We start from the raw sequence: 16,904 nt of genomic DNA, 5'->3' as shown, positions 1-16,904 counted from the left end.
GGAAAAAAACAAACAAACGTAAACACATGAATGACATTTTTATTGGGTTTACCTTATGCAATACCATATAGATCTATCCCCTTAACCTCAGTTTGTACATTTTTAACATTGCATAAGATCATATAGAATAGTGATCTATGTAGTGATATGAAAACTTTATCCATCGATGTAATTGCTAGATTGAGGAAAAATGACATTCATTCCCTCGGATTACAAGTGTGATCAACTTCAATCATGCATTACAGTGGTCTGTGGCTTATGACTTGAATGCAAAACAAACTGGGCACTTATAAGTATTAGGCTACAGATTTGATACGTTTGTCCATCACATGAAATGATTATCAATGCCAAATGCTCAACCAGACAACTGTTTTGTGAAGGGCATTAAAGGTAATGCAGCTGCTAAAGAAGAGGGGTAAAACACCTCAGACCAAAGCGTATTGAATGAAGTTACAACTGAAACCAGCAAACCAAACACAAAAACACTCTATATCTCATTGCAGATATAAAAAAAAATAATAAAAAGTCTCAAAAGAAGACCCAAAAAAAAAAAAAAAAAAACTTTGCTCCGAGGCATCGCAGGTTATACTATTAAAAGTGAGTTTCTCTGCCATCAGAGAGGGTGGAAAGCAAGATTGTCTGCAACGCTCTAGTATAGGCTGTCAGAAGTGGATGGAGTAACTTACTAGTTAGCACGTCTGTGTGAATATCAGTTCATGTGGAGTGGGGAGTAGGAGTTGCCATTGGTGCAGTCACACAAGGCAGACAAATGTTAACGTGTGAGGGAGTGCAAGACAGTACATAATTGGAAGGCTTCAGAACACTATAGCAAATGTAAACATAGCCTAGCTCTGGCAGGAAATCCAGTCTACTTTGATTGAACCCCTTTGCAGATGTCAAATTTTGCACTTTAAAAGCCCTTATGCGTTTGTGTGTATATCTATATCAAAAACATGCATCCATACTTGTTTCCCCGACAATATAAAAATTGTTTTTGTCAAGTGTATAAGTGTACATGTGAGTAAATGGAGGTTTTCGTGATGTTAACAAGTCTATATAAACAAAGTGTGCCAGCATTAAGAAAGGTTTACTCATCCCTGACACTAAGATCAATGTGTACAATACTCATAAGACATTGGATTTTGGTCATTGGGAAAAAGGCAACACTAAATGATTATTTGTGAATGAAATATTCAACCTACGAAAACCACACATCCAACCAGAAAACAACTTTCTATATAAAAAAAGTGTTCTCAAATGCAGTATTTACATTACAGGTCTTTAAGCAATGTGCACAGTGTTTTTTTTTCCACTGCAGTGCTTGTAATGCTGTGTACGAAATCTACACAATTCAAAAAGCTTAGAAGAATCTATCGCAATTTTTTTTTTTTTAAAATGTAACAGTCAACTTCATAGCCAGCCAAGTATAGCTTTGTTATTGGTTATCAAAACCGGTTCCAGGTATGTTATCAGTGAAAGACACTGTGTTCAGCATCAGCTCTTTCAATCCTAAATCTCTAGAGTTCTGTATAAACAATTCAAAACTGAAGTAAACATTGTCAAGATTTTCTCATTTTTAAAGATCCAGTATAAACAACTTCTGTTCCAAGTTGTGTTTTCTATACAGTGTACAAAACGTGCAGTTTTTTTAAGAGTTAAATATTAATATTGAATTTGGATTATTTACATCATAACAAAATCCTCTGGATATGAACAGAAAGTCTTTCACCACAACAGTCCCAGTCCCCCAAACCTCTCACACCAAAAATACTTCCCCTCAAAAAAGACCTTAAACATGATGTTCCCTCAAACATTCAAATTAGTTAAGGAAATTCAGAAGTTAGTGGAAAAAAAACAAAAAAAACAGACATTGCCTCAAGGATGTTTTTCCTTACAGAAAGCAGGACACTGAATTTTAAATAATAATCTCACTGTAAAAACAGAAATCACATTTAAAAAAAACACCTTTGACTATTTGGGCAGTTAACTGTTGACTTATGAACATGAGGAGTTAAGAAAAATGTCTAAACTTGATAGAAATTTGCACTTTACAACATTTAGAGAGCAATTTTACTTCTTCACTAAAAGACCACATTTTGAATGAACAGATGGTTAAATGTGTACTTTTAAAGTTTTATCTTTATATTGGAGGTAAGCGAACTTCCTGAAAACAATTATTTAATCCCACAGACTGCTCTCAATAAGTGTTGTATGTATGACAAGCCAATTCGTATGCCATTTTGCATAATGGCATACTCGTAATCGCTTTTTAGTGTGTTTATCAACGCCGTTTGGCCTCCAATGACTTACATTACCTTGCGATTGCATGTCAATTTACGCCAAGTTCTCCTGAGAAAAGAATTTGTTTTATTTCCAGCGAAATGTTGCACGTTTTTTAAACTAATGTATTTCAACGGGAAGCATGTTTCACAGCACGATTCTCAATAAGAGGATGACGTAGCATTAAGAGCGACTACGGTAGCGAGTAGTATGAAAGCCCGAAAATCTGCATAGGGAGGTTGGTTGGGGTGGTGGAGGGGTCAAACAACACAGGACTTTCACCCCGGAGACCAGGGATGGGGTCCCGCGTGTCACGTTTCCTAAAACCCAACCGTCCCGTTCTTCTTTTACTAAACCCAACCGTCCGCTGTATACGGCGTAGACATACACGCAGATAGCTCAAAATGCGTAGAGATAACGCGCCACTTGGCTTTAAAAAGTGGCGTGTATGTTTACGCGAAGTCATGATGTCACGTTGCAGCCCACAGCGGCCACACCTGTGGGTAATTGTGTTACAAGCTAGAGTATAGGGTGCCACAAGGAGCTACACTAGCAACACGTTTACTTCTCAAGCCAAGAAAGCCAATAAAGAAGCATCTTTAATCACCATATTAGGCAGATATTCTGCTGTAACTCTAGAGCTACCTTATTTAGTCTATGTGAAAATGGGACTTACATTTATGTTCATTACAGATCACCTCCTCATCACCAATAAAAGCTCTGCAAGTGATAAATTACCTATTGCCTCTTAACCTACAGTATCAAATCACGGACATTTTTGACTCACAGTTTTCATTATGATCGGCGAATATTAAGGTTTATTTTTTGACCGTAAGTAAAAATGTTTCGAATGCATCTGAAAATGTGTGTGCTGTATAGCTTGGATCCTCATGATCACAAATCTCAGTAGAACTGTTTGAAATCTTTGGAAAATATGTTAATCGATTTGTTATTTGGGGTGAATTTCACACTTAATAGCTATTAACTCTTTAACATGCGCTAAATAAATGCACAATTCCCTTCTTAACATCTCTAAACAATGATTTTAAGGTTTGATACCATACGGATTGATCCCTTAGCAGACCCTTGAGTTGGAGGATGTAAGATTTAACTCAACAGATGACCCTGAGTGAATTGGCCTTATATGACGATGGCCATATGTTATAGCATAAAACATTTGTAGACTGCAATTCCTTACTTTCAATTAGGAAAAAAAATAAAAATAAAAAAACTTGCCGCCAATTCAAAAAAAAGGTCCAGTTTAAATGTACAGGCACATTGTCAGTAAACAGACTTATTTACATCCAGAAATAAAAACAAAGGAGGAGGGAAAACGCAAAATAAATTCACACCCCCCTCTTTAAATCTCCATTGTGCCAAACGTTCTTCCACAAAGATGATATGTTTGCATCATAACACCTGGAGCTCATAATACTGAGTCCTCTTCACATCCGGGAACCTCTTTCCTGAAGGATCTGCAAAGACCAAAGAAAAAAATGGTAGAATGAACACAAACACATTGTACCACACGCCCTGAAAGTCATTTAGTACTGTAACTCTGTACAGTTCTCTGCATTTCAGTATTCACAGTCACTTCATAAGCTGGTTGGTATTCCTGCTACAGTGTTTACTCTCCCAACCAGGAGCACTCGTACATTTGAATAAGGTGCAGAGAAAAGGGAAACGCCTGCACAAGTGAGGAAAATGAAGCGTTGTGCTAGAGACTATGCAGTAAGTGGTTGTAGAGCATATTCTGGGTGAGCTCATAAAAGCAGAAAAGGTGGAATCAACCTTGGTACTAGAAAGACATGAAGCCAACATTACCTAGCTCTGGTTCAGTATAGATTTAACACACACACACACACACACACACACACACCTTGTCATAAGCAAATTGTCACTTTTACTGTAGTAACAATACATTTAAATGAACCTTTTAATGATTCTTTGTACTGAAAAACTAACACATTTATGGATTAAGGCTAAGATCTAACATAGAAAAATAAACAGTTACGCTGGTAATAAATGTATTGTTTCAGTCAATATTGATGTAATATGTGATTTGCAAATCTAATTTTGCCACTGATCATAATACAACTATATATATACAGTTTGACAGAGCTACCTTTAACTGTAGAAATCCAATGTAAAACACATCCTTAGATTAAACTCAACTTTTTAAGGCCACTTTGTTTTTTAAAAGCATGAAGATAAACATGTATTAATAGTTTGACTTTAAAAACACACCAGTGCTGTCCAATCAACACTACAACAACTATAATTTCTGACAATGAAATGGACAAAGGGAGCATTGTAACCCTCCCTTCCCTTTAAATGTCATTGAAAGAGGGACAATGAGTCAAACTGCTGCAGCTGATGATTCAGCATGGCCTCCATTAACCAAGGCTGTGAGCATGACAATAATTACAAGGGTCTTATCCACACTACTGAAACAAATGGAGCTCTGCCCATCTTGTTTCAGAGAGCGTCACCTGCTAAGAAGTATTCAACCAGTCTCAGCAGGAACCATCTGGCTTTTGATCTAGCTGTGGCTTGTAAACCCTGAAGGCCAAAGATGATTTTCAACCTGGATACAGGGACTTTGCTCTGGTTTAAGTATATTTATCAGCTTAAGTTGTCTTGACAGACGTTTTCAGTAGCATCACCTGCATCAATGAGGCACGGGGAAGGAAGAGAGGGACAAACCATGGAGGCTCGGTGGAAGGACTACGAGCAGTTGAATGCTCACCAGCGAGTCATAAGTGCTCAACCCTAACCAGAGTCATTCATTTTATAATACGTCTCTTTGTCCGCGCTCTGAGCAACATGCTGCATGCAGACACCACAGAAGAAGACAAGAAAGCCATGTCGTAAAATGATGGAAATGAAGAGCGGTGAGAAAAAATAAAGCTAATGGATTAATGTTCAAAAGGGAGTACTACTAACTGGCAGTGTGGAATCTTTCTATCAAAATAAACAGTAGCATGAACACAAATTTAACGGTGTGCTTCTTCATGTGTAGTTGCCTTAAAAGGAGTGGGTCCCCAGGGGGACAAGCTAATGGGAGTTTGAATTTCTCAGGGCGTGCCTCCTGCTTCAAACCCAAAGCACTTGAGAAAATGACAGACCTTGCCAAGCTAATCTGCAGACCTGTGCTCTCTTCATAGCCCTAGCACAGAGGATACTGTTTAAAGTTTTTTTTTTTTTTTTATTTCAGGTCAAATCTAACAAGTACAAAGTCTGAATTAGGTCTAGTCGTCAGCATCAAAATTAAAAGTTGTGCATGTCTGAAACTAAAGAGTAGAGAGTTCTGAAAGGTCAAAGTTATGTCTGCTTTGCTTTAATTTATACGTTTTATCTTCTTTTGATCTTCTGATCACTTGTGGTTTTACAGGAAGGCTGTTTTTTTTTTAACTGTCGTTTTTAACTGAGGGACAAAATATTCACAAGGTTCTCCTTCATAGAGTTTTCTCATCAATAAACTAGAGGTGCTTTCAGTCCCCTTGTGGCGTGTTCATAAATGCGATTCATTTAAAACATCCAGCACAGGCCATCATTCACAGATGTTTGCTGAGGATGGATTTTCAACCCAGCCTCTCCGCCCACTCACACACTTACCTTGGCCTTCTCACTGGGCTCACTGTTTGTCCCGTATGATTGATTGTGCAGCTCCTTGGAGACTACACACAGGAACTCGGCTTGGTCTTCGTTTCCGTAGTTGTAAGATGAGCCTATGCTGACCAGCTAGAGAGACACGAGAGCAGAGCACAGAGGAAGAATTGGCCTTAGACTGATAAAGTAGAGGCAAAAACTGGGTAACTCATGGTGGAAAAACAGAGGTAGGGGAACAAAATAAATTAAATGGTTGACAACCAATCAAAGAGCACAGGGGGTCCACAGGTTCATGCAACTCAAATTTAAAAAGGTCTCAATATATTATTTTGGAGTTTCATTAATTAGACATAGCTCCAAACAATTCATCCAGACTAATAAAGTATGGTCTGTGTAACCCTGACTTTTAAGTTGTTTTTTTTGTGCCTTTAATAGACCACATAATATGGAATACAGTGGGGATGACATCAAGTTCCTTGGTGAGATTTAAACTCAGGATGTCATGGTAGCACAATTACATGGTTCACTGAGACCACTAGGACAACCCGAATTTAAAGTAATACACCAAGAGAAGACAGCAGTTACAAAACCTATTTCAAACGTTTAAGGGTACATGGAAACGTGTGACGTTTACGTCATTACATCTATAAAATGCAATGCAAACTGTGTTCAGGACCTGCAGAAATGCCAGCATTGAAACCCAAAAGGGCAAACAGAAAACTGAGTTAAAGTAATTACACAGAAATAAAATAAATGGTCCACAAAAATAAGGTAATGATAATAAAAGAAATAGCCCAAAGCTGCCACAGACAGAAAAGGATAACCAGCAGATAGTTACTGAATACAAGTGCAAGGACTCGACCACAGGAGGCAAACATGCTGGTGGAACGGTGGATTTGACTTGATAGGACCAGGTTTATTTAAAGTGAATCGATGAAGTCAAGTGTTGAAATCTACAGTATCTCCTTCGAAGCAAATAAAAGGAGCAAACCACAAAAGTAGGTCACTCCCATCAGTAACACTGGTTCCACGTTTTAGCTCTGTGACTTAAGACTTGATTGGTTAGCAGAACCATAACGCGTGTAGGATTTTCTCTGGTGCTTCAACTGCCATATTAAATGAGATCAATACTAAATGCTACAAGCAGCTTTCTACAACTCTACTTCATTTGTCTGCCAACTCTTTAGCTGCATGGCTTACCAGTCTACCTCAGGGATTGAGAGGGAACGGAGAGCAGAACCCAAATTCAACCAAATGAAAACATCAGTGAAGCTACTGCTCGGGAGAAGAATTGGTAAGAGAATAAGCACGGCAAATTTCTAATTTTCCTGTTCCAAGTCATGTCAGATTGAATATAAGACACAGGAGGACACAAGAGGATAAATAAAAGGGATGACATCGATAAAATCTTTATAAACAAACCTCATGCACACCTTGAAAAACATGAGAAAAAAACTGTTCCTGATTAACTGCTTTTACTGTTGAATGTTCAAGTGTGTGTACACTGCAGGCTACATGTATACTGTCTGTACCCAGGTGTGCATGTTCAGACATGCATCGCCTCATTAGCCACTGCTGCCGGAGACTTGTTGTTAAGCAATCTCTCTCGAATTAGGCATCAAACGCAGCAAAAAAAAGCCCAAATAATCTCAACTAGCTACCGTGGATTCCACTTGTCATGCTGCTAGAGACTCAACACGCACCAAATCCTAAGACTTTCTGGGTAAAATACACTTCAACAAATTGTCTCTATATTAATGGGAGTCTTAAAGCAGCAGTAGGTCATTAGAGCTTATCTCCCCAAAAGACTCTCCTGGGCTGACGACCGAGCTTAAGGCTTTGCATAAGTAGTGCTTCGAGGAGTTTCCATCTGACCTGTGTGAGGAGATTAGAGAGATTTCAGCTCTCTGGGAGATCCAGTGATCCTTCGTCTCAGAGAGATTCATTCACACATAAAACACACTCCAACACCCAAACGTGGGGGTTTTCATTAGAAATATTAGCTTTCGGCAGCTCCAGCTGAACACAACCTCTCATGGAAACTTGGACTATTCACTCTTAATGTTTCAGTGACAAGGTAGATTGCCTGCTGGGAAGATAAAACAACATTTCATCTCTAAACAACCAGCATTATATTACAGCACAGCCCCCATAACAGCTATGTTATGGGGCTATGTGCCTATATCAAAGCAGAACACAAATCTGTTGACAGGCCTAAAAAGTGTGAATGCAGTATGAATAACAAAATAGCATAATTACACAAAATCACAGACAAGAAAAGAAGGTGTCATGTTCTCTTAGGGCGCTTTCACACCTGCCTCGTTGAGTTCGGTTGAATCAAACTAGAGTTTGTTTGCCCCGCTGGTGCGGTTCGTTTGGGCAGGTAAGAACGCGGCAATCAAACTCTGGTGCACACCAAAACGCTTTCAATCGAACTCTGGAGCGGTTCGTTTGTGGTGAGAACGTGAGCTGTACTCGAACCGCACCAACTATATGTACTCCGCAGGTCTGAGCTAATGTCTCCTGTAGCCAGGTGTGTATAGCAACCTGCGATGCAGCAGAGCAGCAAACTGTAGCAGCTTGCAGTGTTTCCATCACAGAAATAGACTGCTGTCAAGCCTGCCGTCCATCACTCGTATCTCCGTGCAGCTGGCAGAGCAGAGCGAAGTCTCGGTGAGCAGAGCAGACGTAGTAACATCTCTCGCGAAACAATGTCTGATCATTTTAATGAAATGAGCTGGTGTGACTATGGAGATGCAAGAAATATGCACTAGCCCAGAACACAGTACCTTCTTCCTGTATTAACTTTCTTGCTCCCGTCCCTAGACACATCCGACCAATAAGAGGAGTAGACGTTCTTTTGGTACGCTTGGATTTTTCCAGGTGTGAAACCAAACTGAAGGCAAATCGCTTCAAGTTTACTAACTCACCAACTGATTCGACCCAAAGCAAACGACCTATAGGTGTGAAAACGCCCTTAGCCTCACTGGTAAGCAAGCAGTACAAATGAACACTGAAAAGAATCAACTCAAAATGACGAACAGCTATGTGTCTACTTGGGACAAACAATGGCCAACGGGTTGTGTAGGGACAACAAGGACCATGCAGTGACCGGCCCGTGGACAGAAATTTGTTAGACACACCTCTCCGCTGTTGTTTGGCAAAGCAGACTCCTCTCCCTTCACCTCCCTTGATACAATCAGCAGAAACTCTGACTGGTGGGCTCGCCCGTAACCTATACTGACAAGCTGCAACAACCAATCAGAGCACAGAAGGGATGCCCGGATCACGTATGCGGACATTGAGAAAGATGTGATTTGCCGTTTGGCTTGTTAGCCATTTCCAATATTGAGAACTGGACTTTCTGGGTCAATGTGAGCATAGCGGGGTGGGTGAAGCACATGAAAGGAGGATTTCTGCTGCTGTGAAGCAATTTACCTGTTCGAACTTCCAGCCATCAGACATGGTAGACACCATCTGTGTCAGCTCCTCCTCCTGGCACTGCAGCACCCGGTACACATGCTTCACTGGAACCTGAGAGGAGGACAAACACATGACAGAAATGGGATGGAAAGAGAGAAATAACGCACAATTAATGTAACAGGATGCATCAAATTCATGAAGAAATCTATTTTAATAGAGCTTTGTGTACCTGTGATGTTTTACAGTCGCGTTCCCTGATCTTGTCCTTGAGGAGCTTTATTAATGATGTGATGTTGTAGAATTCGGCTTCTTCTAGCACACCTAAAACGGTAAAAAAGAAACGATTAAGCTTTTAAGGCAGACCTATCCTGCTACTGCTAACAATGGCTTCTACTTTAGGGTTTTGCTGAGATGTGAGTGTAATGTGTTAAAATCTATACTTGAAGGACATGTAGGCCCTAAATTCTTTGCAATCATTGCCATCACATTACCTTTTACAACAATCAATCAACAATAATATACTCAAATATTGACAAACAATATTTACAAGTTTGTTACCAATTTGTTGACTGTGCTATAGACAACTGTATTTGGAAAACATTTCTTAAAGTTCATCTCATATTCCACAGAGATATTACCTTCCTCTGCCAAGTCCCTGTTGAGCACCAGTTTGCCATGCCTCAAGTAGTTAAGCACTGGCCCAAAGTATGTGGGGTCTCTGTCTATGAGATAGGCCCCAGTTTCATCCTGAAAAGCAGAAAAGGAGGAGGATGAGATTAATAGAATAACACTGTATTCACTGTCAGAGTTTTTAAGTTGAAGAAAAAGTTCAACATTTAGGAAATGTGCCCGTTTCTGGTCAAACTAAAAACAAAATATTCTATGCATCCAGTACAGGCAAAGCAGTGTACACAGAGATAAAAAGAGATTTCAAATCCTCTCATTCAACACTTGTATTTTCCAAAATGTGTGTTCCTTTAAAAACAAACAAAAAAAACACAATGTGCAGGTGTATATCTTTAATGAAACACAATCTGTGGGGGGAGGAGAGAGAATCAACACTGTGCATCAGTAAATTATGATGTCAGCTCCTGTGCTGATAATCACTACAGGGGAAAGAGCCGCACATGTACGACTGCTTTGGGATATCACTTCACTTTTCCCCATAGACTGTAACAGTCTATGCTTTTCCCACAGGCCTTGGGTTTGATCCTGATTTCTTCACAACCGCTGGGTATTCCCCTATTTCTGTAAGTACTGTGATTAGACCGTTTTATCTTGTTGGGGGGGGCAGCTAAAACAATTAGAGCAGAACATAAAAAGATTTTGGAACAGCAAGCTGAATCCACCAAGGGGACCGAGAGAAAGCACCTTGGCTTGGCAACCGACAATTAGCCTAGTCTGGTCTCCTACATAGTTGGCCTAACACATAATGAGTCTGTTTGAACATCAGTTAAACGTGCATGCCATTTAGTAATACACCTAGCACGGAGGACAGGCCAGAAGCAAATTTTATGCCAATTCTCAAATGCCACAGGGCGTTTGACGTCGCATCGGTCGAGCATTACGGCTTCAGGAGCAACGTTGGCAAATAAGCAGCATTGCTGGTCGGTGCAATATTGTCATATACTGCAGGCCATGAGCAAACTCAAAACAGCCAAGTGAACAATGAAGACCGCATTCATAGTTGCCTCATCCTCCGAAGCCCAGAGACGGGTTCTACTCAAAAACCCATTAATCTTTCTAATAATGAGAAAAGGTCCCAGTACATTTTCTTTTTGTAATGAATCTGAACCCTCCTGGCTGGTTGACCTCCTTTCCTATGCAAATATATCCCACTGGAGCCCAATGAAGCTCTATTCTGGTCTTATTGCCCTGTGTCCGTTTTTTTACATTTCCATAGTCACTAAAGTTTAAGCACAGGCGGGCCCTACGTGAAGGAACCAGACGAGGCCAAAGCTGCACACCTCAACACATTCAAACCACACCATACGTAATGGTTGATTTTAGCATAGAAGGTTAAGCTTCTACTCTTGGCCTCTATGAGCATTAGAGTTGGGTAACGAATACTGTACTTTTTTGAGTACCAACCGAATTACGTCGGTACTATTGAAGACAGATTCACGTTGTTTAGTTGTTTTGTGGACGTTTTCCTTGTCTGGATTTGTTAAACTTGGGATGGGATTGAACCAATGGTTGATGTGGGCCTGTAAAGCGCTAAGACAATATATGTGATATATCCGAGATTACCTTATGTTCTGCCTCTGTTTAGAAGTGGTGAATGTAGGCTACAGCTCACAACAACTAAATACGATATAGTGTCTGGCTTTTGTTTGATATTTAGTGTTGGCAAATGGCTTTTTATTGAGTTTAATCTTATGGGTAATTTCCACCAACTGCGGATCCGCTCCGCAACGGCGGCGGACTCAATAGGTTTCCATTAAAGTCATTGTGCGTATTTTCTCTGACTGCGGAACGGCTGCGTCCTGGCTCCGTCCCAGTCCTCCGGAGCAGATACGCAGAGCTTCTATTTTTGCCGGATGCCGGAGAGCTCCGCAGCAATTCAGCACAATTCAGATTGTGCGGGACAGGAAGTGCGGATCATATTTCCCTGCACTACACCTTAAAAACACAGCACAGAGTTGTTTCCCCTCTACTCCTCTGGATGGAAACAAGCTGTTGTTGGTTTTGTGGTTCTATTCTACGTGAATTCGCAAGATCTAGTGGGTCCTCGTGACTACAGCTGTCAGTCATGGCCGCAGCCTTTACGCAACAAATCCGGACACGGTGGTTATTGAAGGACGGCGGAGCATGGAGCTGACACGTAGCGGAGCCGATCCGCAGCCGTTCCGCAGTTGGTGGAATTTTGGTGTTCGTGAAATAATAGACACTGAAAACGCAGCGTTACGTTTTCCCCCCCCCCCAACCTTATTTAACACTACAGTCGCGATGTTCCTTTCAGCTATCCGCTCGTGCGGAAGAAAAGAAAGTGAAGAAAAGTTAGTTTGGTATTTCCAGCAATCAACGTTGGATGTAACGTTGGAAGCAGGAAAAACTGCACTGGAGTCAAAGGCGGTACCCCCCTCCCCGCTGCCATTAGCGCTCTGTGTGGCGTCTGATACCTCATACATACAGATACGTCTCGCTTTATTAGATAGATAAACTATTGTATACTGCCTCAAAACACTCCCACTGATCAAACATTCAAAGCTGCCATACGTGTACGCTACACTTGTGTAAACCTTCTGCTTCTGGGCCTGTTGTGCTGACAAGGCTGTTGCAGGTACTCTGGATGGACATGGGGGACTTGGGGTGACAGTGACCCAGTTAAGAGAAAGATGATTATGGGGGCTCTGATATAGGGGCCAATGTATACAAAGGGGACAGTGTATTTAATTAAAACACAAAAGGCTGTGTCTCTGGGCGCCCAGGCTTGGGAGCACAGGGCAACAAGCAGGAGGAGTCTGGGACAGCAAGGGAATAGGGCTGTTGGGATGTACTGTAGACGGGCAGGAAAAGAGAAAGGATTAAGATTTGTATTAGAATGCTTGAAGCTCAAAACGTTCACCATCTCGATGCAATAATATGAACAAAACTAGCTTATCATCTATGAATAATAAGGTTCAAGTTAAAATCTTAGAAAAAAACAAGTGAAACCTTGAAATTAAAAATGCTAGACCTACATCCAAGGCCAACCGCATAAACCAAAAGACAACAGATGATAATCAACAAATACACTGACAAGTGTCAACACCGCCTACAATAACCACCAGAAATAGGTCAGCTCAGTGTAGGTCAGGCATGCTTCATGGTGTTTTGTAGTTTTGCCTTGCAAAAATATTGAAAGTGTAAAGCCTTGTGTACATACAGTAAAAAGAGCCAAGTCAAAGCAGGCCTAACCATGACTGGATTCAAACTGAAGATAGCTTAATATTAAGGTAAACAAAAGCTAATTAGAAGGGTGGGCTTCACAGAAGAGGGACGTGTAGAGTATTAACCTTATCATTCTTCTCCCACACACACACACACACACACACACACACACACACAGGAAATACCATTGCGACCCAGCCTTCAAGCATGTGATGTCCAATCAGGCTTTTTGCAGAGACATTTAACACTAAAAGTCAATCCTTAATTCAAATAAATTAACAAGTCACTACATGTCTGTTCAACACTGGGTGTACACCAAACCTTTGCATGGAACAATTCACCAAATCAAGCCAGACAGGTGTGGGTATATTCAATGCTAAATTTCATATAGACTTTCAAATAATACACCAGATGGATTTTAAATGAAAAAGCAGCAACAGCAGCATTGAAGTCGTTCCAATTTGCTTAGACCAGGAAGAAAAAAAGAAATAAAGTAATATTATACTGCTCTGCCTTCACTGCAGTCAAGCTGGAGTACAAGTCCACTGCAGAAACACTGCTTAAAAGATGTTGCAGTAGATGTTCTGAGTCATGTGACTGTAGCTACTTAGCCAAGTGGAAGTCTGATCCTTGTAGAGTAGGAGCTAGGAGTCCCTCTGGAGTACAAGCAGTAATGGCATAGTCAAATAGGCCTTCATCTTTTAAATAATACACACACATCACATCAAGGCTATATTGTGTGAAACTCTCTCATATTTCAAGATATTTAACACTGTGCATTTAATTGTGTTTAACCTTTCACTAAAGCTGGAAGGAACTTCTCCATTTTTTACCATTTAAAACTCTGCATGGCAAAACACCATCAGTGTGTTTTGCACAACAATTTATGATGGAGCAGTGCTGCTGGCAGTAAATGAACAGCTCCCTTTTTGGTCCCCTAAAAGCTTTGCTGTCATGATGAGAGGTAGCTTCACGGCTAAGCTGGTAAGCCAAGAAATCACTGAAACAGAAAGTGTCTCCTGGTAGAACGAGAAATGTGTATTCCAATAAAAAAAATAAAAAAAAGAGGCTGGAAGTAAAATGACTGAATCATGATGGTGTGGAATACGTACTTAATACCTTATCATAACTGATTCGCCAATAGTACTCTGCAGTGTCCTCTTTGAGCACTTACCGCAGGACAGAGCAGGAGGAGACCAAGATATCACCGTTAAATATTTAAGTTGCCTCCCACAGTGTGCTCAGGCATGACATACAAGCTGAATACGGCAGTAACATAACTCAAATAACTCACACATGCTACAGAGAGACTTTCTTCGAGCAGCAAATGGATATAAATATGAAAAGAATAAGATGTTGAAAAAAAACAAGAGTACTTTGTGATAGGGTGCTTGAAAAATGTATGCAGCTCTCAAAGCTAGAAAGCTGGGTCTCTACTTGAGTGGTCCTGAGCTGAGCAGTTTGAGAGCAGGAGTTTGCCAAAGGGGTGGATGCCTATTGATGTGCAATTCTCAGCTCGTTGAATGGACAATTGATAATTTGGAGCAATACCTGCTTATAATCTTGCATCGTCAATTTGTTACAAAAGTCTAACAAACCTAGTTATAACAACATCTATCTAGAGTGACAGGAATGAGTATCATGTCAATTAGAAATTAGGATAAAGATTTTAATAAGAATATTTATAAATACAAGTCCACATCTTCTGTTATGGCTGTGCACGTGACAGCACTTCCTCTACTTTCTCCCTGATCTATCCCAATGTGCAAAACATGCTCTAGTCAACAACATGAATAATGCAGTTCTCAAGAGTCCTGCTGAAGCACGTCAGCCTGTGTGACAGAGAACTGAACCACTCATCTCCTTGGCTAGGAAACAATACTGCATTCGCCCAAAAACAGAGCTCTTCAATGATCTGTTACTTTGCTGGGCTTCCCATTCACATGCAGGTTTGTTGCAAAAAACATGGCCTTCTTGGCTCAGTTGCAGATAAGATGAAATCATGTTAACATATATAGTTTGAGACACAGAAGAAAGTGAAATAATAGCCAGTAATAACCGGTCCTTTACTGGAAGCTATCTGAAATGAGACTGTCTGCAGGCAAGAGGTACGGTAATGGCTTGAGAGTCTGATACACACTTAAGACAAGGGATTTAGATGGACTGATCCGTCGCTCATGGGAGGATAAACTGACAAAAAGCAAGCTGATTATTCAGAGATTAAGATATTTGCATGAAAATACGAGATGAGCTACAGAGGGCAGGGGTGAAGATTAAAATGTGCAAGTAGATGAAAACAATGAATAATGGGGCAGTAAAATGAACAATGAAAAGCTACACACACACACACACACACACACACACACACACACACACACACGCAAACAGAGAGAAGCCTGCTTCTGGAGCATTGAGGCCATTCAAGCAGATGAGTGACTTCATCCCCAGCTCTCAGTTGTCAGCAGCACCTCACCCCACTTGGCAATGACTTAGGTGCTCATTATGGGAGCCTGACCACCAGCTCAGAGGCTGATTACTGCAAAGCAAACGGAGCCAAGTAACAGACTAACCCCAAGAGAGGGAGGGGAAAAACACAAATTGCTCGCGCAATGAAGCCTTATACATGTGTAGATCATTTGGTAAGTTAATGATAGCACTAACGCTAGTAGACATTACAAACCTTGGCTGTGCCAGAAAAAAAAACTAATACCAATGTTATAAAATTTTAATTTGTATTTTCGCTATTGCAATACATTTTCGATATTACAATATTATGCTACAGCCTTTTGCTGTCATTGACACCGCACCTCTAGATGAGTGTAGCGCAATGCAACGGCCTCAGATGGGGAAAGTTTCCAACTATTGTGGCGAATTGATATTCTCAGTGGAAAAAACTATAAAAACGGTTAAAACCCTTAACTATCGTTTAGGCAACACTTTAAACGACACATTTAGGCAACCGCAGGACCTAGCAACTTTTTTATCTTGTCAAATACACTTAACGAGCCAGTTACCAAACACAAACTAGCAGCAAGATCGGATGTCATGTGGTGACTGTCGGAATCTAGCTAGCATAGCGTGCTAAGGCTAGTTAGCCACAACAAAATAGTTAGCGGCAAGTATAAATAATAAACAATGATTTTTCACAAAGCTGGGGATCTGATTAAACAAGCTGGTACGCGCAGTCGCCAGCCACCCTAATTGCTTAACAATGCAAATATAAAAGAATTTAACTAATTGTGAAATAAAATGGAGTTAACCAACTGCGCTCCTAACTACAGTGCTAACTAGCTTAGCATTTACCTTGTCGGAGTCGAGCTCGGGGTCAGCTTGGCTCAGTCTATACAGAAATGATTTTGGATCTCTACACAGCGTCTGTCTCGTTGTTAAAAAATACGTCCCGCCGACGTTTAGTCGAATCCATTTCGATGCCCCGACACCGGCTGAAATGTTTCTCTCCACCGGAGAATGGGCCAAACATCTCCGGTGAACGGCGCTACTTGTCTCGGAGCTGTTCTCTGCCATCCCTCTCCTCGTCTCCTCCGCCCTCGCCTCGGCTGTGTGCGGCTGACAGGAAATATCCAAGCTGCAGCCACTAACTTCATGCAAAGCAGGCTGCCAGCGCATCAGCCACTCCTACCAACCCACTTCACCAGCAGCACTGACAGACACTTGTATAAATTATTCCAGAGAAAAGGAGGTCCTCCCCAGCTTGA

At 40.9% G+C, this 16,904-nt stretch overlaps 1 protein-coding gene across 2 annotated transcripts; it reads right to left on the bottom strand.

Annotated features, from left to right (window-relative positions):
• Positions 1 to 1,846: 1,846 nt before the first annotated feature.
• Positions 1,847 to 16,830, bottom strand: kctd5b (potassium channel tetramerization domain containing 5b). Of its 2 annotated transcripts, XM_078279645.1 has the most exons (7): positions 16,492 to 16,830; positions 9,954 to 10,062; positions 9,545 to 9,636; positions 9,331 to 9,426; positions 9,036 to 9,140; positions 5,899 to 6,024; positions 1,847 to 3,755 (listed from the first exon to the last, which is right to left on the bottom strand). In XM_078279645.1, the coding sequence occupies exons 1-7, from the start codon at positions 16,813 to 16,815 to the stop codon at positions 3,726 to 3,728; spliced, it is 882 nt and encodes a 293-aa protein (XP_078135771.1). In that variant the 5' UTR covers positions 16,816 to 16,830; the 3' UTR covers positions 1,847 to 3,725. The 2 variants fall into 2 exon arrangements, with proteins under 2 accessions (XP_078135771.1, XP_078135772.1); XM_078279646.1 differs by lacking the exon at positions 9,036 to 9,140.
• Between the last annotated feature and the right edge of the window lie 74 nt (positions 16,831 to 16,904).

This window comes from Sander vitreus, chromosome 21 (assembly GCF_031162955.1).
Source record: "Sander vitreus isolate 19-12246 chromosome 21, sanVit1, whole genome shotgun sequence".
NCBI lineage: Eukaryota > Metazoa > Chordata > Actinopteri > Perciformes > Percidae > Sander > Sander vitreus.
The sequence above is the reverse complement of the archived record's forward strand: the minus strand, read 5'-3'. Positions and strand labels throughout refer to the sequence as shown.

Excerpts from the sequence above, each read along its gene's own strand:
- kctd5b (XM_078279645.1), bottom strand. The coding sequence starts at position 16,815 with ATGCGCTGGCAGCCTGCTTTGCATGAAGTTAGTGGCTGCAGCTTGGAT. Across the intron at positions 9,637-9,953 it reads CAGGGACTTGGCAGAGGAAG|GTGTGCTAGAAGAAGCCGAA; the intron begins GTAATATCTCTG and ends TTACCGTTTTAG. Across the intron at positions 3,756-5,898 it reads AGCCCAGTGAGAAGGCCAAG|ATCCTTCAGGAAAGAGGTTC; the intron begins GTAAGTGTGTGA and ends TGGTCTTTGCAG.